Source organism: Gymnoscopelus microlampas (genome assembly GCF_963454915.1).
Source record: "Gymnoscopelus microlampas genome assembly, chromosome: 4".
Classification (NCBI taxonomy): domain Eukaryota; kingdom Metazoa; phylum Chordata; class Actinopteri; order Myctophiformes; family Myctophidae; genus Gymnoscopelus; species Gymnoscopelus microlampas.
The window spans coordinates 657,501-684,695 of NC_139941.1; the positions used below are offsets into that span (position 1 = coordinate 657,501).

Consider the following 27,195-nt stretch of genomic DNA (forward strand, 5'->3'; position numbering starts at 1 on the left):
TGGCTCCCTAACCACTCAGCTATGGCCGACCCTCAGAGAGAGAGAGAGAGAGAGAGAGAGAGAGAGAGAGAGAGAGAGAGAGAGAGAGAGAGAGAGAGAGAGAGAGAGAGAGAGAGAGAGAGAGAGAGAGAGAGAGAGAGAGAGAGAGAGAGAGAGAGAGAGAGAGAGAGAGAGAGAGAGAGAGAGAGAGAGAGAGAGAGAGAGAGAGAGAGAGAGAGAGAGAGACATGGAAACGGAATAGATTGAAGATAGAAACGGAATAGATTGAAGAGACAGAGACATGGAAACGGAATAGATTGAAGAGAGAGAGCCATGGAAACGGAATAGATTGAGTCATGTTTTTTGCAATTCAACTTAAATGAGTCTGCATCAAGTGAGGCTTGAACCGGTTACCTTGCGGTCATGAGACACCTCTTGCCTTCTGTCATGACCCAAGCCCCTGTTTCACTAACACTAAGATCACTCATTCACAAACCATTTACCAATTAAGAAATTGTACATCTCCTCAGAAGCAAAACTAGTGAAAGTAGCCGATCTACAAACTCACAAACCATTAAAAGTTGTCAGATTGTACATCGGCTATTTTCACAATGAAGTATGTTATACATTGAAAAAACATACTCTCATTGCTATCTGAAAAGTTGTGAGATTGTAGATCAGCTATTCTCACAATGAAGTATGTAAAAAACACTCAATTAAGTATTTCATGTTATCTTTAACAATTGCAGATATATTCATTGATAGTCATGTTGTGTGAAATGCAACTTAGATGAAGTCTGCACCAAGTGAGGCTTGAACCTGTGACCTTGAGGTTGTGAGACATACACTTAAGCGGGACGCTATTGGACCAACAGACAAACCTCTGAAAAAAGAGATCACACTGACACGCAAATAGCTGAAAAATCCTGGGTTTAAGTGTTTTTCAAACTGCTCAAGATTGCGGACAATCTAAGGGCGGTGCTTACTGGTCAACGTGATAGATGTGTTCCTCATTAGTCAAGGCACATGTGTAAGCAGGTCTAATGGCTGTCGGCCAAACGAGGCATGACTTTTGCCTGTTTAAAGTTTCAATTTTCAAAAAATTGCTATAGCGCCCCCGTTTGACCAATTGGAGTAAGATTGGTTTCAGTGATATTTGGAATGGCCCTTTACATTTCTGCAAAGTTTCAAAGAATGGTAAGTCTGCATGTATGTGTTAGGGGCAGATGAATAATTGTCATAAAACTGCAATATTCATTGGCTCATTAAAGCTTCATTTTTTCACTTATGGAAAATATTTTGCAAATGTTTTTTTGGCATAGGTCCAAAGTTCATGTGTAAAAGGTTTCGTGCAGATTACTCAAAAATCCCAGGAGGAGATAGGTTTTAACTGTTTTTCATATAATTCAAAATGGTGGGAGATCTAAAGGTCAGAGGTCAAAAGTCAGAGGGTGAAAGTTGTTAGGCATGAGGAGACGCATGTGTGCATCGAAGTTTCATGGCTGTAGGTCAAACAGGGCATGAGTTGTACCTGTTCAAAGTTGGCATTTTCAACTGAGTGCTATAGCGCCACCTTTTGACGAAAGATTGTGAGATTTATTTTTTGATCGTTTTTCATGACCATCTATCATATGGCCGAGTTTCGTAAAAAGCGTATGCACGGTTCAGCCAGAACTGGCAAAAACGGCAGAAGAAGAAGAAGAAGAAGAAATGGAATAATGCCAATAACAATACGGGTCCATGCTGGAAGCCTGGCCCCGTAAATATGTTTTTTCTTCTTTTTTTCAACTATTCGACTAGTACCAACATGTTGGTGAAAGCCCTAACTCACGCACGCACGCACGCACGCACGCACGCACGCACGCACGCACGCACGCACGCGCGCGCACACACACACACACACACACACACACACACACACACACACACACACACACACACACACACACACACACACACACACACACACACACACACACACACACACTCTGTCTGTCTGTCTGTCTGTCTGTCTAGCTGATAGCCTCTCTCTCTCTCTCTCTCTCTCTCTCTCTCTCTCTCTCTCTCTCTCTCTCTCTCTCTCTCTCCGTTGCAGAGGTCCTTGTCTCCTCGCTCCCTCTCTCCACCTCCCTCTCCTGAGGTGAGTATTTAAACATACACATGAAGCTGTGATTAAGTACAATACATAATATATGTATGTACTGTATATGCTTAAGACCGGGAAAGCATCTGTGTAATTTTTAAGTTTTTTAAAATATTTTGTTCCAGGGACCCCCAGAAGAAAAGATTTGAGTTACAAATGTTCGCTTTAAATAATATGTATTCAAAGTTTTGCACACATTTTCATGATTTTTTTCAAAAATAGCAGATCTACAAGCTCATAGCGCTATGAGCTTGTAGATCTGCTATTTTTGAATAGCCAAAGAAATCAAAAAATGACACAGATGCGTTCCCGGTCTTAATGGGTCGCCTATCAAAACAAGAGCTTTGACTGTTATCACGTGGACCGATCTTACTCTATAATAAGACCTAGACCGTACGCGTAAGATGCAAGTGGATTCTTGCCAGTGTTGCCAGATTTTGCAAGCGGTCAGGTGTACGAAAACAAGTCCAGAAGAAGCGACTATGATATCACACACACACACCGGAAGTCCCCAGGAAACCACTTCAACCCATATACATCGGCTAATGGCTGATCTACAGCTATGCATGGCGTTGGGAACTTGTAGATCTGCTATTTTCAAAAAGGATTTGGAAAGAAAGTTTCATTTTTGTAATATTCTTGAAGCATTTTAACAACACAAATCTTGTATGTGTGGCACCTGGCACAAAACATTTTCAGATCGGCATCCGCAGACAAATACATATTAACACATTGAGTGCCAGGTTTTTTTTAAACAGTCTACCAAAAAAATACACAGTAAAAAAAAAAATACTTAGGAGCCGAGATACAGGCTTTTGAAGTCATAAGTAAACCAGGAAGTGGATTGGAGTCTAAATCTTCGAAAAATGATATCTCCTGGTCATAACCGTTTTTGGCACTCCTCGTTTGAATTATGAAAAACGGTCCGGACCGTTTTTGGCACTCAATGTGTTCATTTGGTTGGTCCTTCAGATGACAATGTTTGAGAACCACTGGTTTAAACAACATTAGACAGCATGCCCAAATAAGCAACCACAATTTAGAAACAAGCCCCTCCCAAAACTCAACCCGCAACTACCAATATTTACAAAAGACTTCAGAGAAAAACAAGCCCAAAGTCACTTATAATAAGCAGGCATGGCAACACTGGCTATTGCCACAGGAATCTTTTCCCATGGTACCATGTCCTACTGGAGCTCTGCCACAGTTTGAACCTCCCTTAACCCATTAGACCTAGCCTCGCGTGGCCAGACTATATCACTGCGTAGATATGAGTCTGGTGCTTCTATGAGGACGTTTTTTTTTCCAAGGGGCGGGATCAAAAGAATGGGTCTGGATGCAATTGGTTAGACCTACATGAACCAACTACCAATTACAGTCTCTCATATACTGGGCATAATAACAATTGGTCACCCCAGACTTCGGGAGCAGATCGACCAAATCGCTGAGGGCAATTTTTTTTTGCACTGGCAGATTTGTCCGGTCCCAGGCTAATTAAGACCTGAGGCCGATTCTAAAAACTGTTTTCTGAAAAACGTGTGTTGTGGTTCTCAAACCTTTTCATGTCAAGGACCCCCAAAATTATATGTATTTGGCCACCGACCCCCATGTCAAAATATTTAGTTCCAGGCAAGGGCGCCGATACTGTGGGTGCCTCGGGGCTAAAGCAGGGTAAATGACGAGCACCCATCACAACTCATCAAAAAAAGAGAAAAAGAAAAAACCTCCGACAACTACACTATGCCCTATGTGCGCACACGCTATGCGCACACACGCGCTGGCCGCATATGCACGCGTGCGTGCACCAAAAGCGTACCAAAAGTGCGGACATAAATCTGGTTCCAGGGACCTCCAAGAAGCAAAGATTTGAAATAAAAGATTTGCACAAATTATCAAGATTATTCAAAAATAGCACATCTACAAGCTCATAGCGCGTCACTTCGTGCCGCACTATGAGCTTGTAGATCTGCTATTTTTGAATAGCCAAAGTATAAAATATGGTTTAAGGACAGAAACCCAGAGCTGTGCCAGTGCAGGTGCTCTCCATGTTGGGTTCTTTTTGGCCACTGGCACCTCAGTGGGAGATTGGAGGGGGTTGGTCCGCTACGTCCCAGCCAAACATTACCAGAACCATGCCAGCAGTGTTGGGCAGCTATCAAGTCCCTTTCTTGGCAGTAAATCCAATTCATGTACAGTGATACTCAGCAGACCGTAGTCAGGACAATTTTATGAAATTGTCAGGTTGGTACAGCTGATTTGTGCCTACTGTATATGCATCTGAAGCCAAGTTCATACAAATGTATATATGTGTTGAATTGCGTAGGTCAGGGGTGGGCAACTTTGATGATGGAGAGGGCCACTATATTTACACACTCACTCCAGAAGGCCACATTACATATACTGTCGGCAGGGATGCAGAGAGCATTTTGCAACCGAAGGGGACTTTTTTTTGTTGCGTTTTTGTGTTTTTTTCCCCTTTTATTTTGTGTTTTTCTTACTTTCATTCGGTTAGTTGGGTACAAAAAAATGTACTCCATGAAGTGTAGATGTGTGGCAAAAAGGTCTCTCATCGTGCACCTCTCCATTCAGAAATGGATAACAAGAACCGTCGTCCTAAAACACACTCGCCCCGGGTCTAATACGGCGGCCTCCGTCCGAAAAAAATGGGGCAGTGTGTTTTAGGACGAGCTTGCAGTTTTTCACACGTGAAAAACTTCGTCGGAGGTTTTCTCTTTTTCTTTTTTCTTTGTCCCAGAAGTGGGACAAAGATGGAACTGGATACGTCTACGTCTAGTCCCTCCTCCTCCTCATGCCCACACCTGTTGTGTTATGATAATGAGGGGGAGGGTATATTTTTACTATGTCACTAAAGGGCTGTTTTTCTATTGGCACGTTTGACCCTCAAGGTTTCAGCCTCCAGGTAGAAACTCAAAATAGTCAGAGAAGACATAAAACACCATACCACCAGGGGGCTTAATGAAGTTCTATCAACCTCATAGACACATGAAAAAACAAAAAAGTGCAAAACCATGGCACCACCTCTTGAAGTAATTAAAGCGGATCATGTTTGCATATTTGTAACAGCTGAAATCAATAATATATCAGTATTCCGATATTAACCTGCGGGCCGCATTAAGTAGAGGTTGGGGCCCCCGGGCCGCCAGTGTCCCACGTGGCCACCAATGGCCGCCAGTGGCCCACGTATGGTGAAGGTGATTGTTAGGTGAGATTTCTCCAATTTGGCACAGTAAAATGTTCAGGAGGGCGAAGCGACGGCGACCCGGAGATGACGTTGAAAAGAAAAAGTGAACTGACCTACTGAGGAATTTGTTTGGTGAAAGGTTCAGAGAAATGTATTATGTGTTAGTTGTGTAGGTGATTTTGCACTTTTGCAGTGAGATTTCTCCAATTTGGCACAGTAAATGTTACCATTATGTTTACCAGTGATAGAATATGATCTTCTCCCAGTAAACTGTTCATGTATCAAAACAGCAGCATAGGGACATGTCTCCAGGAAGTCATGGCAGTGGTTCTCAACCAGTGGTCCGGGGACTATCATTGGGCCTTAAGGAGGTTCCAGGTGGTCCCCAGCTAAATGATGGAGAGTTGGTAACCAAATGGACCCTTAACTCTTGAGAGTGTAAATTGAAACCAAATGGACTCTTACGGGTCAATTTGGTTTCATTTCCTGCTCTCAAGAGTTAAATTATTGTTAAACATATGCATTACTTAATTAAAGAATTGTTATTTTGATCAACGTTTGCCTTTTATCTCTCCTATTGGTCAACATCAATACAGCATGGCATTGTGGACAAAATCTTATCTTCGATAACAAAATATTCTATGTTTTGGGTCTGAGAGGCTAAATCTCATCAAACGGTGGTCCATGGCTCAAATGCCGAATAAATACCTTGATATGAAACGGGTTAAAAACCACTGTACTATGGCATTAAATGAATATCCTTGATTCACATACTGGATGAGTAGGTTCTCCCCTCACAGAACACATAACTAACAACGAACAAACCCTACAACAGAGCAGGAGGGTTGGTTTCAACAGTGTGCACACTCTGCTGCACGTGCCAGACAAAGTTTGCAACATTATTCTGGCCTGTGCACAATTTTGGGGCAGGGTAACTGGGTGCCATTAGATGTTCTGATGCATGCAGCCTGCTGGCCAGTAAAGCCCTGGGGGCTGTACGAAGCAGACAGGACCTCATTCATTGCTTCTAAGTGTTAAGTTTGGCAAGTAGGCTATTCAATCATTTACAGACAATGCAAAACATTATGTCAAACATTGTTATTTAACCCATTAAGACCTGGAACGCATCTGTCATTTTTTTATTTGAGCTAAAAAAAACATTATTTTACACTTTGGCTATTCAAACATTTTGAAAATGTGTGCAAATCTTTAAATATATGTATTATTTTAAAGCGAACATTTTTAACTCCAATCTTTGCTTCTGGGGGTCCCTGGAACAAAATATTTTTAGTTGGGGGGTCCTTTGCCAGATACATACAATTTTAGGTTATGATGCACATTTAAGGTTTTCATTCATCATTTGTGTGTCATTGATAGCTAAGTGAGCAATTCACTGTATCTCGGGCCGCTGTTCACTGCATCAGTGTTTTCTTTTCCCCCAGACCACATTCTTCTGATTGGACTTGCACACGAGATCTCCAAGTCAAAGACATTTCTGTTCTTGGCCGTATTGCACTTCTTCATGTCGTAAACTTGTGATATTTAAGTGATCATTTTAGCATCAACAGTAACCACCTTTGGCTGTGATTGGTCGAGACACGACCGCGTCATGAATTTGCATGAACCCTGTCGTGAGATGATGTCTACACTGGGATCTTCTATGTCAGACTGATAAATGACACTGATGATGATGTTGTGCCTGCTTTCAGATCTTCCTCTCTAAAGACCCCAGGGAGTGGCTGGATAACAGGTCTACCGGAGGTTCCTCTCCTGGTTCCACTGTTCAGACCTGCGGAACCTCCACACCAACAGCACACACACCACACACACACCCCTCTGCCACCAAGGCCTCCATACATCACTTTCACACACTAGGTAACTAGCTACTCCTCCCCTCTCCTCTCCTCTCCTCTCCTCTCCTCTCCTCTCCTCTCCTCTCCTCTCCTCTCCTCTCCTCTCCTCTCCTAACTCTTTCTGTGTTGTCTTACAGATAACGGAACCAACATTTATAAGAAACCTCCCATATATAAACAAGGTACAGTATTCATATATAAACAAAGTACAGTATTTAATATCTGCAGGTTTGTTTATACTGACAGCATGATACTTGTAAATGTCAACGGTCATACAGTCACAATGTCTCTCAGTCAGTTAGGACAAAAGAGTATTCTATATTAGTATCAGTGTTGGGACTAACGCGTTAGAAAGTAACACGTTACTGTAACGCAACTACCTTTCTGCGGTAACTAATGTAACTAGTTAATTTTTTCCAGTTCTGTAACGCTGTTACAGTTACTGACATTTGAATGGCCGCGCTACTCGTTACTTAATGCGAAAATAGCCGACAACTTCAGAGGATTAAAGGTTTATTATGATCCGACTTCTCTACTATCACACTAGACCCGTCTGTGACCTCCCCTGTCCCCTCGCTGCACAGCTGCTTGCGGAGCAGCGGGACTGCAATGTTTTCATTGCAGCTGAAAAGGCCTCAGAACACAGAGAGAGAAAAACCTGCCAAACCTTTTAATACACGTTTGAAGGACCATGATAAAGACTTTTTATGTTTTGTAAACCAGCATGTCATGAAACCTGTAAGACAGAGCTGAGTTGATCGGCTTAATTCTTACCTTTTTCTGTATTGTACAACAAAAGGAAAGGTAGTCCCGGTACGCTGAAGATGTCTGTAGTTCCGAGCGTCTGGAAAAAGTAATCGATGGGTTGAAACGACCTTTTAAACCAGATGTTATTTGCCAGCCTGCCTGCGACTGCTTTTTGAATATAGACGTGCGTTCATGATCGGAAACGTGCATGAACGTTCAACATGGAGGCGTGTTCCCGATCACGTTGAGCTGTCTGCTCCAGTCTAAAGCAGAACTGCATGGTTTGAATGTTGTTGTTGAAGACACGATTCTTATATCTGCTAGTTTTCATCATAGTGAGCTACAGTAGATGCAAGTTGAGAGATGTTACACTGTAAGATTTTAACTACCCTGTGTGTGTGTGTGTGTGTGTGTGTGTGTGTGTGTGTGTGTGTGTGTGTGTGTGTGTGTGTGTGTGTGTGTGTGTGTGTGTGTGTGTGTGTGTGTGTGTGTGTGTGTGTGTGTAGACATATCACATGTTCCTCAGGGGACACATATTGAGGATTTGATCATTGAATCATCAAAGTTTCCAGCAGCCAGACCTCCGGACCCTCTGCAGCCCTCCAAGATAGAGACCGTCTACTGGCCCTGTCCCCCCTCCTTGGTTGTACTTGGTACGATCCACACTCCCCCCCCCCCTGTTTGTAGTTGGTACGATCCACACTCTAATGCAGTGCACAGAGTTACTTTACCAGCCTATTGATTTCAGGGATTCCTCTCCTCTCCTCTCCTCTCCTCTCCTCTCCTGTAATTGCCTGTATCTCGGCTCTGTGTTTTACTATATACTATACTATATGTATTTTTGGTGAGACATGCTATTTTCAACGGCATATAACAAGCAAACGGGAGGTCGCCTTAGACCATCAGGGGATCGATCATACTGGAGAAGAAAATTTGGATGGTTTATTTATTTATTTATTCTGGCAGGGAATGAGTTAACGACATGAAAGCAGCCTGTAACTGCAATTTGTTCTTGTTCACTGATGACTCGGCACTCCTGGTCTCGGGCGAGGACAAAACACAAGTTGAGGGAGTCCTCAGTTCTGAACTCAACAAAATCTGCACTGATAACAAACTGTCATTACACCGTGGTAAAACAGAACCCATACTTTCTGCAAGTAAAGAAGAGGTTACCTATTTGGGCTGTGTTCTTGTTAACAAACTGACAAGTGAAAACATGGCATCAAAAGTGATCAAGAAAGTCAATCAAAGAACATGATTTTTGGGCAGGATTCCCTATTTTGTCAACAAAAGTGGGATGGCTCAGGGTAGAAGACAGGGTTAAGCAAATATCAATGGGATTGGTATTTAACCCATTCAAACTGGGAACGCATCTGTGAGCTCATAGCGCGCCACCGAGTGCCACGCTTTACACTGATCGTTTTAGAGCTGCAGAAGCCTCCATGAGGACCCGGATGTAAACAAAGGGTGTCTGCGCGATGGTCGAGGGTTCCTTCTAAAGACTAGAACAATAATGTTTCTAACGCGATCCTCCATTGCAGAGTGATCACCCTTCGAAAATGGCTTTTTTTTCACCACTAAAAAAGTATGGAGATATGGACCTTCTTCCCCAAATCCTATCATTGGAGTGGACGGAAGGGAAGTTTTGTTGGGCTGCATCACATCCGTCCATTCCATTTTACAGGGACCTAGGATCATTCCTAAGTTGCGTTAGAGCGCCCCTTGTGGGGAAAAAAATGAAAAAAATGTAGATCTACGTTTATGGCACTCGACGGGTGTATTTTCAAAAACATAACTGTTTGACTAATAACTTATTCAATCCTCTCCTCTCCTCCAGAAACAGAGAGGAGGAAGGAGCAGAGGGGTGGAAAGAGGGATGAGGAGGATGAAGGAGAGGAAGAGTTGTGTGACGAGCTGTTGCTTCTGAGAAAGCAGGCGCTTAACAAGGTAACACACACACACACACACACACACACACACACACACACACACACACACACACACACACACACACACACACACACACACACACACACACACACACACACACGATGCAGCTGTCACAGTAGGTGAGAAGGTTTGGGCGTTCATTGTCTAAAACACGTGTCGATAGAGCATTAGTTCTCTATGATGCTGTGACATCTTGCCGTGAAGAGCTTGCCTCCTCCCTGCCATTCTCTTGATCTGGTACCACCCACACATGAAACAAACATGGCAAATTCTCCTTCTACAGCACTGCCACCCAGGTTTGGAATAGTCTAACCCCATGCCACAAAAAATGCAGTTCGCTGGGCTTATTTAAAACAGCCCTGAAAATGCACCTTTCAGGAGGCCAAAAAAAGGAAGTAGTACCATTTCCCCATTAGACAGACGACCCCCCCCCCCCATTGTTGTACATATAGCATTATTATTCTGTTCTTTTGTGTTGATATTTGAACTGTTGGTGCCACTATATATGACTATGAATTGAATTCCAAGGACCTCAATGGAAACAAGACCGCAAGGACTTTTTTGAACAGACAGCAAGGGGGCATTTTTCATTTTTTACAGATTATTAAAGTACAGAATATAAACTTTCATTTGATGTATCATTCATTGAAATTGGAAATATTTGAAGAAGATGTGACTATTTGAATCTTGTTGAACCTTAAACCCCAAAGCAGAGAAATTGCCCTGCAAAGATCCCAGAGTTTTCAACACCTCAGTGGCCCAGAAATGGGTGTGACAATGGGAGGGACAATAGGTACTCAACTCCACCCCTAATCACTCCCCCACCCCTAACCACCCCCAACAGGAGTCAACACTAGAAACACACTTGACAAGACAGAACTGCTTTGTTCAGTGAAACAGTACAATTGTATGTATCTTTATGTGGCAGCTGGACATAAACCGGGACAAAACTCCCAAAGGGAAGAATAAAGTAACCTAGAACTCTGACATTTTTAAGCCAGTAGATCATCTGGGGGAAAAAAATCATAAGAATAAAAAAGAGAGGAGAATTGAACACCTTTCAGTCAATGTCCACTCTATAAAATATTTAGTGCCAGGGACCCCCATACAGGATCTGTGTTGTAAAAAATAGGCACTTTAAATAATCATCATCATAATAGATTTAATAAAATATTCATTTGAAAATAGCAGATCTACAAGCTCACAATGCATGTATAAGATGTACTGTATATAGGGTTAAATGCTTAGAAAACAGAATAGCCTAAAGACCAGTGTGGTCTAGGGCTTTCACTACTGGTGATTTTTACGAGTTTTTACGAAATTTTAGACGAGGTCTATGAAAACAAGCCCAAAAGAAACGACCAGTTTCACCACTTGAGCCCTATTAAATCAGCTATTTTCAAAAGGAATCTTGAAAGCAAGCCCAAATAAGCAGCTACACTTCAGAAACAAGCCAAAACAAAAGCAACCAGCAACTGAATATTTATAAGCGACTTTACAGGAAAACAAGCCCAAAGTCGCTTATAATAATCAGACGTGGCAACACTGCCTGAGGCACGGTATTTAATTCGCACATCTAGCCCTGTGAAACTTCAACCTGGTGTTTGCACTTTCTCCATTTACAGCCCGTACGTCAAGGGTTAGGGTTAGGGTACGGTCGCGTAGTTGAAAGCAAAAGGTCAAATTACCACCAATCGGATTAAAATGCTTTTTATTGAACAATACAGAAGATACGGGTACATATGTGGGCCCGTATATAATTGTAACATCCGTGGCCATGGGTTAAGCACTTTATATTTGAAATCTGAACGTTTATGTAGATGCACGGGCTGTAACCTGGTGCAAACACCAGGTTGCAGTTCAGCCAAGACGCTCGTCACGACGAGCTAACGAGGCTAGGTTATCTAGCCTAGCTACACAAACACTCGACATTGTTTTGTCCACATCTTCAGTGAAATACTTCTATACAAACCAACGTCGAGCGGCCTGTTTAGCTGGGGCCGCCCTCACCTAGCTGCTGTGTTCGCTACAATGTTATTTTTTTTTTTAGCCTTGTAACCGGAGAACAATGGATTTGTCACTCTCCGCCCACACAAGTCCGACAGAAACAGACTCAAACACAGCTGTTTTTTTACGCAGATGTAATTTAAACCACTTAATGATTCTAAAATGACTATCTTTTGGAATACAAACCTTCTTCAACATTTGAACTGTGTTAATATGAAAAAAAAAAAAAAAACGAACGAAAAACACACAAAAAACAGTTTTCTGCTGTTTCACAAGTGGCGACATGAGGCATTTTTTTCTAGCAGCAGTCACAAATATTCAATCAATCTAGGGGAAGAGGGGTGATTGGGTGTCTGTGGTGGTGGGCCAGGGTGAAGAGCTGCCAAGTGCCTTTCACTGTCACACACTTGATGGTGACGTTACAGTCTTTTGCCTGGTAACTTTGCTGATGGGTGATGGCATCAGGCTGAATGGACCTATGGGTGATGTCATCATGTTGAGTGGTCATGTGGGTGATGTCATCACGCTGAGGGGACATGTCTCCCTGTGTTTGAGTGAGCTCAGTGAATAGGTACTTGAGTGTTTATTTACGTACTCACTCTCTTTCTGCGCTGGGGTTGCTTGTATGGGTAAGCGCTCCAACTCTTCACTTGGCTCTGCAAGGTCAAGCTGAGCAGCAGCAGACTCCAACACCTCTGCTTTGGCTTCTTTATGGAGTCGAAGTGCTTCAATAGTTGCATCTAAGCGGGCTTTTTCCCTATTTGCATTAAACTTAAAAGTTTTCTGAAAAACTTCAAATATGTATTCAAAAACAAGACCAGGAGACCTGGTTCTGCCAGATCCAGAATAAAGTCCTAGTATGTAACACACCTACAAACCACTTTATAACTGAAAAACATAAATCATTTTAGGCATTTGGTGTGGAGTATTTTGTGTATGCCCATGTATGGACGAAAGGGGGACAGACTTTTATGGCTGGGGCCTAAGGGCAAAGGGGGCATGCCCATGTATGGAGAAAACAGGTACAAAACATGCCCATGTATGGAGGGAAGGGGGACATACTTTTATGGCTGGGGCCTAAGGGCAAAGGGGGCATGCCCATGTATGGAGAAAACAGGTACAAAGCCTCATGTAGGCCGACCCCTTGGGTCTGGCAAAAATGAAATAAGCATAAAAACAATGCAAACATTCAAAATATGTAGTCCATGATGTCAGATGGTTGGCAATGGTAACCATAGCAATGTGGACTTCTTTTCTATTTTTATATGAAATAACTTTATTGGGAAAAAAACACTGGGTTTCTTTGGTTTCTGATTTTTTTTCTCCAGGGTTTGTTACTTTTTTGGGGGAGTTTTGTTACTTTAATTTGGTTAATGTGGTACAAAAATGTTTCAATAGCAGTGCTAAGCTCAACCAGTTCATTCGCAAACGCCTTGTCAACCCCTCGGAGAGCTAAGAAGTGCATTAGGTGGTCGTTCACGGCCCAGTCCAGAGAGTCTGTGTTGAGTGTGTAGCTGTATCTACACAGTCCTTTCAGTAGCTCCTTAAAGTCTCTCCAATCTCCCTCAGTATGGAAATTGAACTTGAGAATGGCAAAGATGTCACTCTCTTCAGGATAATGGCAGTCAACCACTGCGGAACATTTTGCAGACTGTCTTGTTACTTCAACAACGAAGTTTGGTCTTGACACAGGTGTTGACACAACTTCTGGCTCATTCTCTGCAGACTTCTGCTGTCCTTGGTCAGCCTCCTCCTCGAAGTTTGGAGGAACACTGCCATTTACGTTGAAGGTGACAGTGACTTTGTCATTGGAAATAAACCTAATGAGTTTGGCTTCTGTGCCATTCATCTCCAGCTCCCATCCTCCAGACATCTTTGGAAGTGTTTTGTTTTTCTGGATCTTCTTCTCCTCTTTGATTTCATCAGACAAGAAATCAGTGAATGCTTTGTCTCCTTCGGTGTGCAGCCCCCCGCATCTACGCGACACCAACGGCCTCGGTATCTTCGAGCTGAACAGTTTGGGTCTGAAACCCGAGGAAGCTCCGCTGCTGTTCATCATCCAGAGGGGCGGGTGAACGGGCGAGTTGTGGCTGAGCTGGGGGGCGCATAGCGTCGGGCTGGCGAGTGGAAGAGACCGGGCCGTTGGCGTCATAGCTGTGGTAGAAGAGACTCGAACAGCGGTTCCCACCGCACGAACAAGAGACTTTAGCATTATAACAACAACACGTCCAAACTGGGAAAGTGTCTGTGATAGTTAAGAGAACAGTCAGGTATAACCGGCTTCTTGCGCCCACAGTCAACACGTGTGTTGAAGGAAGCTAGCAATGTGGACTCGTTAACACTGCAACATCACGTTGTGACATCACTAGGCCTGTCACAATTATTGTCATACTATATTAAAATTGGCTAATGGGAGGACCGGCCGACCGGAGAGTCACTATGACTCACCTGTAACCATATAAGGAGTTCCCAATGCAGCTACGCCCAAATATGGAGTGTGTTGTCTAACCTCAATGCGTCGTCATGGCATCAGGCGCAAACCAATCAGTCAACTTGCATATATGGGCACAAAAGTATGTATTAACATGTATTATTAATGTGACTGTTTTTGTCTGGGGGGATTTTTTTTAAACATTCAAAATGAGTTAATAGCCCAGTTAGACTCTTCACATACTACTAGAGTATGTCTGACAGAGCTTAAATGTAATTATGAAATAAATGCATAAACATGTAGCTAAGATATAAGGTTAGAGCTCGCAACCACTAATTCAAGTGGTGTTTTCTCTACTTAAGAGATTTAACTTGACTTCAGTTCTATAAGCTGTAGTTTCAGAACTATTCACTCAATCGTATTAACCAATATCATTATTTTGCTATGATTCCTGCTTTCATATGACATGAAAAAAATTACACCCTGTGAGAAGGTAGCGGCGCCTTTGATACATTTTGTCATCGATATGTGTTTATAATGTGTTTATAGCCACGTGTGACACGTGAAGCTTGACCAATCACTTTGTTGACGTACGCACCTGACCAATCAGAACGTTGACGTACGCACACGGACAAAGTCAGGTATAGAGCAGGATCCGCTCTATACCTAAAGGTATAGAGTAGCTAGCGCCGCTAAAAAAGGGAACCAGGAGACCTGGTACTGCCAGACCCTAGTGGTTGAAATCTGAATGGCCGGGCTTCGCATGACGTGTGTCCCTTCTATGTCCCTTCTATGACGAAAGGGGGACAGACTTTTTTGGCTGGGGCCGGGGGACAAAGTGACCATGCCCATGTATGGAGAAAACAGATACGAAGCCTCATGTAAGCCCGACCCCTTGGGTCTGGCAATCACACCCAGTGTGAAGTGAGCGGTGTTATTTAAGGTCATCACAGTGATGGAAGCTCACTTTAAAAAAAAAATGTTTTTTTTTAAGTGCGTGGTGCTATTTATCGGTTATGAATTTCATCATGCGTCTCGCTAGCCAATCACAGAGTGGTCTGAATACTTATCAGCCAATCACAGTACAGCGAAAGACAAATTTTCACGACGGATGGGTCATGGGTCCCAACCCCACTTATAGGAGCGGCTACACCGCTCAAAAATGTAAAAAAAAAAATGTGCTATGCTATGCTATACACATAGCAACAGGAACACCAAAAGGGGTTCCCGCCTTGAAAGGTATAGTTACAAATAGGGGTTCCCGCCCCAAAATGGGATAAGGTAAGTCATTGGTACAACTATGAAGTTAACAGCAGGTACAGGTCCAAGGCAAGTCATACTAATGAATACTGCATCCACATAACATAACTTCAGCAGTAGACCCAAAGCCTGATCTTGCACCACTGTCAAGCATGGCAATAACGTTTACACAGAAATATAGAACATTATGTCCCAATACGTCCCAATATACATTGTCACAATAATATATAAAATAATATATAAAAGTCTACTCACTCATTTTGCCATTTAAAGGGCTAGAAACTAGGCATGTAACGATTCACTCAATTCGAATGACGATACTATGTTCACATTACGATTGTTTCACGATTTCTTAAACATAATTTTATTTTCCAGACAAATTACTGAAAAGCCTTGATTATTTCTCTTACAAAAATCTTGTATTTTAACAACTGTATCTTCTCTTATCCTCTTTTCAATATAAGGCATATACTTTTTTCTTTGTAAAATAATAAAATAAAATTATTTTAAAACATATATCCCAGTTGAAATAAATACATTATAAAGAAAACCTCTTCAAATAAATAAACTAAGGCTTAGGCTTTGTTCCAAGCTGGGGTTAGGTTTAGCTAATACTGTTGTGCTGTCTTGTGTTGTCGGTCGTATTAGTGTGTTGTTGTGTTAATGTGATGTGTTATTGTGTTGTGTGATTTTAGGTGCAGTCTAACTTGGGGAAGATAATTCTGAGGGAGGAGTTGGATAAATCTGCTCCAATCAGAAGGAAGACGCGCTCTCTACCGGACCATAGCCGTCCCACTGGTAGGCACCATGGTTATTAGATTAAAGTTTAGTTTTTCTTTAGCTTTTATTTCTTGTTCTGTTATGGCTTCATGTTTTCAATTTCAGTTTAGTTTTGATTACACACACGCACACGGACGCGCACACACACACACACACACACACACACACACACACACACACACACACACACACACACACACACACACACACACACACACACCCAAACAAGCACACTGACCTAGTCCGAACTAGTACCATCCTTTAAACAACCGCTAGATGAGGGTTGCTCTGTACTGTTTGATGACGGTTTGACTAATGCTGAAATATCAAACTGAAGTGCATTGACTAAAGTGACGTAGGGAAGCTACTGTGTTGTCCGCCAGACATCGGAACAGACTAATAAGAGTCATACTAGGTGTAGGTCCAAGAGTTCATGTTGCCAGGTTCCAGTTCAGGGAGATTACCTGGCTCCCTGTTGAATCAGGGGTCTCTCCGGTGTGAGATAACCATGATTCATAGGATTATTCATGGAGTGGTCCCTGTGTTTTAACCCATTAAGACCGGGAACGCATACTGTGTCATTTTAGATGTTTAGCTATAAGCATTATGTTGTACTTTTGGCTATTCAAGAAATAGCAGATATACAAGCTCATAGCGCGGCAGCTTGTAGATCTGCTATTTTGTTTTTATCGTGACATTTTTTGCAAATCTTTGAATATATATATATATATTGTTTTGAAACAACATTTTTAACTCAAATCTTTGCTTCTGGAGGGTCCCTGGAACAAAACTTTCTCATGTCAAGGACCCCCAAAATTATATGTATTTGGCCACGGACCCCCATCTCAAAATATGCTGTTCCAGGGACCCCCATTAAAAAATATGTATAGCCTATATTCAAAGAGTTGGACACATTTTCATGATTTTTTCCAAAAATAGCAGATCTATAAGCTCACTCGTTGCCGCGCTATGAGCTTGTAGCTCTATTTTTGAATAGCCATCTATAAGCTCATAGCGTGGCACTCGTCGCCGCACTATAAGCTTGTAGCTCTATTTTTGAATGACACACAGATGCGTTCCCAGTCTTTACTATATGGTCACACAACATGTAGAGTAGACTATGTGAACCAGTGTGTGGTTGGGACAGGGGTGACCTAAGGGTTAGAGGAAAGCGCTTGTTCTCAGAAGGTTGTTGGTTCGATTCCCCGGACTGGCAGGAAACATCTGGGTGGGGAAGTGAAGGGTCACCCCTCCCCCAACACCGCGGAAGTGCCCTTGAGCAAGGCACGGAACCCCCAACTGCTCCAGTGGAGCTGCTCAGTGGCCAACAGTATCAGACTGTGGTTGTACTGGTCAGCTGTCAGCTCCCAGGTTTTATTTCATTTCAAGTGAACCTGTAACCATGTGACAACTACCCTCGGATCAGGAGCATTATACCAAATTAATCACACCTGTGGGTGCGACGACACCCTATAAGTGCGTCACGCACCCACACACTCTCCCTCTTTCTTCCTCCTGGTCGGTAAGAGCTTATACCAGCTTGTGATTTGACTTTAATTCCTCACGGTGCTGGATGCCTACTCTGGGCTGCCTTGTATGTGGCACCCCCTTGGCGTGCCGTGAGGTTGTCTCATCCTCTGTCATAACGCAGCACTTTAGTCCGCCCTTGAATTGGGCTTGCATGTTAAATTGCTGCATGTGTGATTTGATTCCTCACGGTGCTGGATGCCTACTCTGGGCTGCTGTTATGAGGCACCCCCTTGGCGTGCCGTGAGGTTGTCTCATCGTCTGTATTGTTTGAACTCACATGTCAGTTTGTTGGTACGTGAGTAACATTTCCTCCTGCTAGCATAGCTTACTAGCAGCACTCCACAGCACTGGAGTAGGCTTGTGTTGGCCTAGCTCTGCTGTTAAATGAATTGCATTTTTATTGCATTTTTATGGCGCTTTTCTAAGTACTCAAACTTACTCAAAGCGCTTTACAATGGTTCATTCATTCATACATTTGTGTATTTGTTTATACTGTCAGCTGACAGTTGTTTTCTTGTCATAATGCAGCAATTTAGTCCGCCCTTGAATTGGGCTTGCATGTTACATTGCTGCATGTATGTTTCTTATTTGACTCTCCAGATTATTCAGTGAGAGGCGTATTGGATTCCCTGCCATATGGAGTTTCAGGGAAGTGATGAGCGGGACAATGGCCCAGAACATGGTGTGCCACCTGGCCAGGGTCTGGTTCCTCCCAGTTCGGATCCTCCGGCTGTAGGGAGGAAGGCGAGTAGGAAGCGTAAGCGGACTGAACAGGACCGCGTCTATGACCCAAGAGTAGACCTCATACAGAGGCACTTGGAGGATATGCGTAAGACCATTAACACTAGCATGACTGAGGTTTCATTTATACCTACACAGCCTGAAATAAGATCATTTTGATCCCCAAATAAGGCTATCCTATTGGCTACTGTCTCACCTCTGTGCTCCAGACCAGCTCACAGCTTCTCCCCCAAACCGTGGGGGGTTCCATTGTCTTCTAAATAGCCATTAACATCTCAATTGCACTCTGCTCAGTCAGTGAACCCACATAATGTTGTTGTTGTAGGCAGACACAAAACCATTATAAAATAGTAATGTAGTATATATATATATATATATATATATATATATATATATATATATATATATATATATATATATACTACATTACTATTTTATAATGTTAACTAAAGTTTTCAAATAATTGCAGTGGAGTAAAAGTACAAGATTTGCCTCTGAGCTAGTGGAGTAGAAAAGTATTACCATTATAATGCAATTATATATAATAATAATAATAATAGAAAGACGTGGAAAAACAAGCCCAAAGTCGCTTATAATAAGCAGACATGGCAACATAGACTCGTTGCGAAGCAGCTGTATGCTCGTTTACGGGCCGCTCTGTGGGGGGTCTGGAGGTGTCAACTACTTGAGTTGAGGGGAGAAAGGGTGAGAGCGGTCAATTTAACCAAAATATAACGGCTGGGATGGTATATATGGTATGTATTTCATATTTATAATAAGTTTCAGAAAGAAAAAAAAACGGAGATGATTTGAAACAAATATTTAGGAAAGGTCATGAAAGGGGAACTCTCCCAGAGCTTCATGAGAGAAGTTAATCCACTTTAAATTCTCAAAATCGGTCAGAATGATGGCTTAGTCATGCAAGTGTTAAATGTATGGCTGCACAACAGCGCCGCCTTCTGGATCGGCCGCACGGCTTCTCCATCAAGGCTTCCAGATCCTGATGCTGTTTCTATTGTTACCTCTGGTAACATGGATAAGACCGACAGCTCTGGCTGCGGCTCCTCTGGGGAGGTGGATGTTGATGAGGAGGCGCAACCTTTCAGCAGGATCCGGGTGATCCTGTGTTGGGTGATTTCTCCATAGTGGCACTGCTCTCACGGCAGCAGTAGCTGCTGGCGTGCCTCCTCCACGTTCTCCGCCAAGGGCCTCTGTGCTGAACTGGAACCCTAGGAACCGGGGACAGGCCCCTCTCCCGGTGTATTGTGATTTTGTCAAGCACCTGCAAAGGTCTGGGGCACGGCCCAGGGAGGCTGCTGCGTTCTACACTCAGCACCCTGCATGGTGCTACAGAGCACAGGCTAGATGGCATAGCCAGAGTGGGCCATACTTTGCTCTGTTGGCTGGGGCTCCAGCCACAGCCAATAGGGCTGCCCGTAGCCCAAATAAGAAATACCGGTCCACTGTTGTGGTTGGTGGTGAAGGCTTATCAGTATACAGCCATGGCCTCTAGACTAGTGAACACGAATACACTCCTACTTGTGTACCTGGAGGCTCTGATACATGATCTAGGGTCCAAGGACCCAGCTGACCTCCTACCAGAACTGAAAAAGGTTGTTGACACCGTGATCCAGGGTGCTCACAATCAAGCCACGGTTCTTGGCAATTCCTTGGCACGACTGACAGATGTGGCTGAGCCAGTCTGATCTGGCCTCGATAACTCCTGGGGAGGTGTTCGGGCCTGCAGCAGAGGCTGAGTCCCAGAAGGTCAGGCAGCGCACTCAGTCCATACGCCAGCCTGAACGGTTGAGGCCGGTGGCTCGGGAGCCTCCAGAAAGGCAAGGGGGCTTGCAGCGGCCTCGTTCTTCAGAACCGAGCTCCACTCTGGAGTTATGGGACTGTGAGGCGGGGGTATCCCCCACAGCAGGGGCGGGACCCTCAACGTTCCCGGCCTCGATCTTGGGAGCGCACCACAGGGGGATCTGCCAAGCCCCGCCAGCACCCCTTACGGTGCGAGTTGACTGGTGCCAGCCCTTTTCAAGAGCCAACCTCAGTGCTTGGCGTCAGTGTACCTCTTGTCCGTGGATGGTCGGTACTCTGGATTTTTGGAGACAAACGTACGGGACCAATCTCGTTCTTCCGCTCTGGTCAATGAGGTTCTCTGCCTTGCTGGGGGAACGTGCAATAAGGCTTCTCTCTCCAGGAGAAATGAGACAGGGGTTTTATTCCAGCTACTTCCTTGTCCCCAAGCGGACTGGAGGCTTTCGCCCATTTCTGGATTTGAGGCAACCTCAAGGTGCTTCCCTTTCGAATGACATGGTTGAAAACTTTGTTTCAAGCCATAAGGGCAGGCGATTGGTTCACAACAGTGGACCTTCGTGATGCTTATTTTCACATTCCAATCAGGCCGGCTAAGAGGCAATTTCTCAGGTTTGCCTTTCAGGGGAGGGCTTTTGAATACAACGTCCTCCCGTTCGGTCTGTCCCTGTCACCCTGAACGTTTACAAAATGTGTGGATACTGTGCTGATCCCTTTGCGGTTGAGGGGCATCTGAGTGTTCAACTATCTCGATGACTGGCTTAGCTAGTGTGTCCACTATCAGAGAGCCTGGCACGGAGCCACACATAGGTTGTGTTGGCACGTCTGGTTTTGCTCCGGGTCCTGCATCCCTGCATCTGAATGCAGGAATGAGCAGCTTAGTCCCGGCCCAGTCAGTTTAGTATTTTGGACTTCTGTATTGTGTCACCATGAAAGCATGCCTGACACAGAAAAGGAAGGTGACACTCAGGAAATGCATCACAGACTGCATGTCACACAGGTCGTTGTCTGTGAGTTTTAGAGGCTGTTGGGCCTCTTTGCAGCAGCTGCCCAGGCTGTGCCACTGGGCCTGTTGCACACACGCCCGGTCCAATATTGGTTTGGACGCCACAAGTTATGTCTGACGCCACAAGTTATCTTGGCCTCCTGCACAGCAGGGGTAGCATGTAAACCTCCTTGGGATAGAGGCGGTTCGCTGGCTCTGAGATGCTTCCTCCCAATTGTGTCTGGGAAGCAAGTCATGATAAGGACAGACAACACAGCCGTGGTGTCTTGCATCAACCGCCAGGGTGGGCTGAGGTCCCAATCTCTGCACAGGGAGGTCCCCAACCTGGTGCACCCCAGGTAGTGAACCAGATATGGTTTAACTTTGGTCGGGCAGAGGTAGACCTCTTTGCCACGGAGGAGAACACTCACTGTCCTCTCTGGTCGTCAATGCATGGACCACCAGGACCACTGGGGATAGATGCTCTGAGCCTTTCATAGCCTCAGCAGAGGCTATATACAACTTTTCCCCCCACTTCCTCTCCTGCTGCTTTCCTCAGGATAGTGAGGTTACTGCACGCCCAGGTACTATGGGGGTGCCGAATTGGCCACAGAGACCATCGATGAGAGAGATCTATGAGATGCTGGAGGGCCTGCCATGGCGTCTTCCAGTCAGACTGGACTTGCTGTCCCAGGTGCAGGGCAGGATATGGCACCCGAAGCCTCAGATGATGAGGCTTTGTGTGTGGCCCTTTGGAGGCGGTGTTTGTACACACTTGATGTAGACTTGGTGGTGGGATTGTCTGGTGTCCCAATCTACCTTCACCTGAGTTAATTACGGGGCCAGGCTTCCAGCATGGACCCGTTTTGTTATTGGCATTATTCCGTTTCTTCTTCTTCTTCTGCCACTTTTGGCAGTTCTGGCTGAACCGTGCATACGCTTTTTACGAAACTCGGCCATATGGTAGATGGTCATGAAAAACGATCAAGAAATAATTCTCACAATCTTTCGTCAAAAGGTGGCGCTATAGCACTCAGTTGAAAAATGCCAACTTTGAACAGGTACAACTCATGCCCTATTTGACCTACAGCCATGAAACTTCAATACACATATGCGTCTCCTCATGCTGAACAACTTTCACACTCTGACTTTTGACCTCTGACCTTTAGATCTCCCACCATTTTGAATTATATGAAAAACAGTTAAAACCTATCTCCTCCTGGGATTTTTGAGCAATCTGCACGAAACTTTTTACACATGAACTTTGGACCTATGCCAAAAAACGTTTGCAAAATATTTTCCTTAAGTGAAAAAATGAAGCTTTAATGAGCCAATGAATATTGCAGTTTTATGACAATTATTCATCTGCCCCTAACACATACATGCAGACTTACCATTCTTTGAAACTTTGCAGAAATGTAAAGGGCCATTCCAAATATCACTGAAACCAATCTTACTCCAATTGGTCAAACGGGGGCGCTATAGCAATTTTTTGAAAATTGAAACTTTAAACAGGCAAAAGTCATGCCTCGTTTGGCCGACAGCCATTAGACCTGCTTACACATGTGCCTTGACTAATGAGGAACACATCTATCACGTTGAAAAACACTTAAACCCAGGATTTTTCAGCTATTTGCGTGAAACTGTATGATCAGTGTGATCTCTTTTTTCAGAGGTTTGTCTGTTGGTCCAATAGCGTCCCGCTTAAGTGTATGTCTCACAACCTCAAGGTCACAGGTTCAAGCCTCACTTGGTGCAGACTTCATCTAAGTTGCATTTCACACAACATGACTATCAATGAATACATTTGCAATTGTTAAAGATAACATGAAATACTTAATTGAGTGTTTTTTACATACTTCATTGTGAAAATAGCTGATCTACAATCTCACAACTTTTCAGATAGCAATGAGAGTATGTTTTTTCAATGTATAACATACTTCATTGTGAAAATAGCCGATGTACAATCTGACAACTTTTAATGGTTTGTGAGCTTGTAGATCGGCTACTTTCACTAGTTTTGCTTCTGAGGAGATGTACAATTTCTTCATTGGTAAATGGTTTGTGAACGAGTGATCTTTGTGTTAGTGAAACAGGGGCTTGGGTCATGACAGAAGGCAAGAGTTTGTGATCCTCAACAGACAATATCAGCCTGGACAAAGCTATAGCACTATAGGTAGTGTTGCAGCTACCTAAGAGTGCCTCACGATCGCAAGGTTGCCGGTTCAAGCCTCACCTGATGCAGACTCATTTAAGTTGAATTGCAAAAAACATGACTCAATCTATTCCGTTTCCATGGCTCTCTCTCTCTCTTCAATCTATTCCGTTTCTATCTTCAATCTATTCCGTTTCCATGTCTCTCTCTCTGTTTCTTAAATCTATTCCGTCTCTCTCTCTCTCTCTCTCTCTCTCTCTCTCTCTCTCTCTCTCTCTCTCTCTCTCTCTCTCTCTCTCTCTCTCTCTCTCTCTCTCTCTCTCTCTCTCTCTCTCTCTCTCTCTCTCTCTCTCTCTCTCTCTCTCTCTCTCTGAGGGTCGGCCATAGCTGAGTGGTTAGTGAGCCCGCCTAGGGAGCCAGAGGCTCTGGTTGACCCAGGTACGATTCCAGGCCAGGTCAGCAAATGTGTCGATGAAATGAAATTTGTCCCTGAGCAAGACTCTTAACCCCTAATTGCTCACAGGCCCTCATTGGAAACAAGACCGCAAGGACTTTCATGAACTGACCTGTTAAAGGAATTATCATTTCTCTTTCTCTCTCCTGGCCCCATATTATCGCTGCTTGCAGCTATATTTACGGGGACAGAGCTCTGCTCTGTACACGTATTGTTATTGGCAGTATTCTGTCACTTCTTCTTCTTCTTCTGCCACTTTTCGCAGTTCTGGCTGAACCGCGCTGTCGCTTTTTACGAAACTCGGCCATATGGTAGATGGTCATGAAAAACGATAAAAAAATAATTCTCACAATCTTTCGTCCAAAGGTGGCGCTATAGCACTCAATTGAAAATGCCAACTTTGACCAGGTACAACTCATGCCCTGTTTGACCTACAGCCATGAAACTTGGATACACATATGCGTCTCCTCATGCTGAACAACTTTCACCCTCTGACTTTTGACCTCTGACCTTTAGATCTCCCACCATTTTGAATTATATGAAAAACAGTCATTGGCTCCTAACTTCTGCATTTTTTCACTTATGGAAAATCCGTTGGAAATTTTTGTAGGCAGTCGTCCAAGGTTCAAGTGCTAAACGTTTCGTGCAGATTGCTCAAAAATCCCAGGAGGAGATAGATTTTAACTATTACAGTTTAAAGAAAATTATTCATCTGTGCCTAAAACATACATGCAGACTCACATTTCTTTGAAACTTTGCAGAAATGTACAGGGTCATTCCAAATATCACTGAAACCAATCTTACTCCAATTGGCCAAAAGGGGGCGCTATAGCAATTTTTTGAAAAGGCAGACTTTAAACAGGCATAAGTCATGCCTCGTTTGGCCGAAAGTCGTGAAACTTGCTTACACATGTGCCTTGACTCATGAGGAACACACGTATCGATTTGACCATTAAGCTCCGCCCTTAGATTTTCCGCAATTTTGAGCAGTTTGAAAAATACTTGTTTTTGCCAGTTCTGGCTTATCCGTGCATACGCTTTTTACGAAACTCGGCCACATGGTAGATGCTCATGAAAAACTACCAAGAAATAATTCTCACACTCATTCGTCAAAGGGTGGCGCTATAGCACTCAATTGAAAGTGCCAACTTTGAACAGGTACAACTCATGCCCTGTTTGACCTACAACCATGAAACTTCGATGCACACATGCGTCTCTTCATGCCCGACAACTTTTGTGGTCTGACTTTTGACCTCTGACCTTTAGATCGCCCACCATTTTGAATTATATGTAAAACAGTCATTGGCTCCTAACTTCTGCATTTTTTCACTTATGGAAAATCCGTTGGAATTTTTTGTAGGCAGAGGTCCAAAGTTCAAGTGGTAAACGTTTCGTGCAGATTGCTCAAAAATCCCAGGAGGAGATAGATTTTAACTATTACAGTTTTATTAAAATTATTCATCTGTGCCTAAAACATACATGCAGACTCACATTTCTTTGAAACGTTGCAGAAATGTACAGGGTCATTCCAAATATCACTGAAACCATCTCACTCCAATTGGCCAAAAGGGGGCGCTATAGCAATTTTTTGAAAAGGCAGACTTTAAACAGGCATAAGTCATGCCTCGTTTGGACGAAAGTCGTGAAACTTGCTTACACATGTGCCTTGACTCATGAGGAACACACGTATCGATTTGACCATTAAGCTCCGCCCTTAGATTGTCCGCAATTTTGAGCAGTTTGAAAAACACTTAAACCCAGGATTTTTCAGCTATTTGCGTGAAACTGTATCATCTGTGTGATCTCCTTTTTCACAGTTACTTGTCTGTTGGGCCAATGGCGTCTCCCTTAAATGAATGCCTCACAATCTCAAGGTCGCCAGTTTAAGCCTCACTTGATGCAGACTTAATTTAAGTTGAATTGCACACAACATGACTGTATCAATGAATACATGTGCAAATGGTAAAGATAACCTGAAATGCTTATTTGAGAGTATGTTTTTTCAACGTATGACCTACTTTATCTGAAAATAGCTGATCTATAATCTCACAACTTTTCATGGTTTGTGAGCTTGTAGATCGGCTACTTTCACTAGTTTTGGTTCTGAGGAGATGTACAATTTCTTCATTGGTAAATGGTTTGTGAACGAGTGATCTTAGTGTTAGTGAAACAGGGGCTTGGTTCATGAAAGAAGGCAAGAGTTTATGATCTCCAACAGACAATATCAGCCTGGACAAAGCTATAGCACTATAGGTAGTGTTGCAGCCTATTAGTCTGAAGGTTGAGAGTTCGAATCCTGTTAATGGCAGTAGGTTGAGATGTCCAATCAAACCATTATGTTTCCATCTCTCTCTCTCTCATCAATCTATTGTTTCCATGTCACTCTCTCTCTCTTCAATCTATTCCGTTTCCATGTCTCTCTCTCTCTATTCACTGGCCCCGTATTATCGCTGCTTGCAGCTATATTTATGGGGCCAGGCTTCCAGCATGGACCCATATTGTTATTGGCATTATTCCGTTTCTTCTTCTTCTTCTTCTTCCGCCGCTTTTGCCAGTTCTGGCTGAACCGTGCAGTCGCTTTTTATGAAACTCGGCCATATGGTAGATGGTCATGAAAAACGATCAAAAAATAAATCTCACAATCTTTCGTCAAAAGGTGGCGCTATAGCACTCAGTTGAAAATGACAACTTTGAACAGGTACAACTCATGCCCTGTTTCACCTACAGCCATGAAACTTCGATGCACACATGCGTCTCCTCATGCTGAACAACTTTCACACTCTGACTTTTGACCTCTGACCTTTAGATCTCCCACCATTTTGAATTATATGAAAATCTCCTCCTGGGATTTTTGAGTAATCTGCACGAAACTTTTTACACATGAACTTTGGACCTATACCAAAAAACTTTTGCAAAATATCTTCCATAAGTGAAAAAATGAAGCTTTAATGAGCCAATGAATATTGCAGTTTTATGACAATTATTCATCTGCCCCTAACACATACATGCAGACTTACCATTCTTTGAAACTTTGCAGAAATGTAAAGGGCCATTCCAAATATCACTGAAACCAATCTTACTCCAATTGGTCAAACGGGGGCGCTATAGCAATCTTTTGAAAATTGAAACTTTAAACAGGCAAAAGTCATGCCTCGTTTGG

General features: G+C 43.4%; 2 protein-coding genes across 6 annotated transcripts in view; one reads left to right on the top strand and one right to left on the bottom strand.

Moving 5' to 3' along the window:
* LOC311044423 (dematin-like) overlaps positions 1–27,195 on the top strand; it is a 71,058-nt gene that overhangs the window by 33,159 nt on the left and 10,704 nt on the right. For all 5 annotated transcript variants that reach the window (XM_084055979.1, XM_084055982.1, XM_084055983.1 and 2 more), the window contains 6 exons: positions 2,075–2,119; positions 7,034–7,199; positions 7,315–7,359; positions 8,431–8,577; positions 9,762–9,871; positions 16,268–16,370. In XM_084055979.1, coding sequence (XP_083912105.1) covers positions 2,075–2,119; positions 7,034–7,199; positions 7,315–7,359; positions 8,431–8,577; positions 9,762–9,871; positions 16,268–16,370 — 616 coding nt within the window. The remainder of the gene's footprint in view (positions 1–2,074; positions 2,120–7,033; positions 7,200–7,314; positions 7,360–8,430; positions 8,578–9,761; positions 9,872–16,267; positions 16,371–27,195) is intronic.
* LOC311044413 (complement component 1 Q subcomponent-binding protein, mitochondrial-like) lies at positions 12,204–14,152 on the bottom strand (the record flags this gene model as incomplete). The annotated part of the gene is made up of 2 exons (XM_084055966.1): positions 13,264–14,152; positions 12,204–12,357 (listed from the first exon to the last, which is right to left on the bottom strand). Exons 1-2 carry the CDS (start codon positions 14,091–14,093, stop codon positions 12,204–12,206), a joined length of 984 nt encoding a protein of 327 aa, XP_083912092.1. The 5' UTR covers positions 14,094–14,152.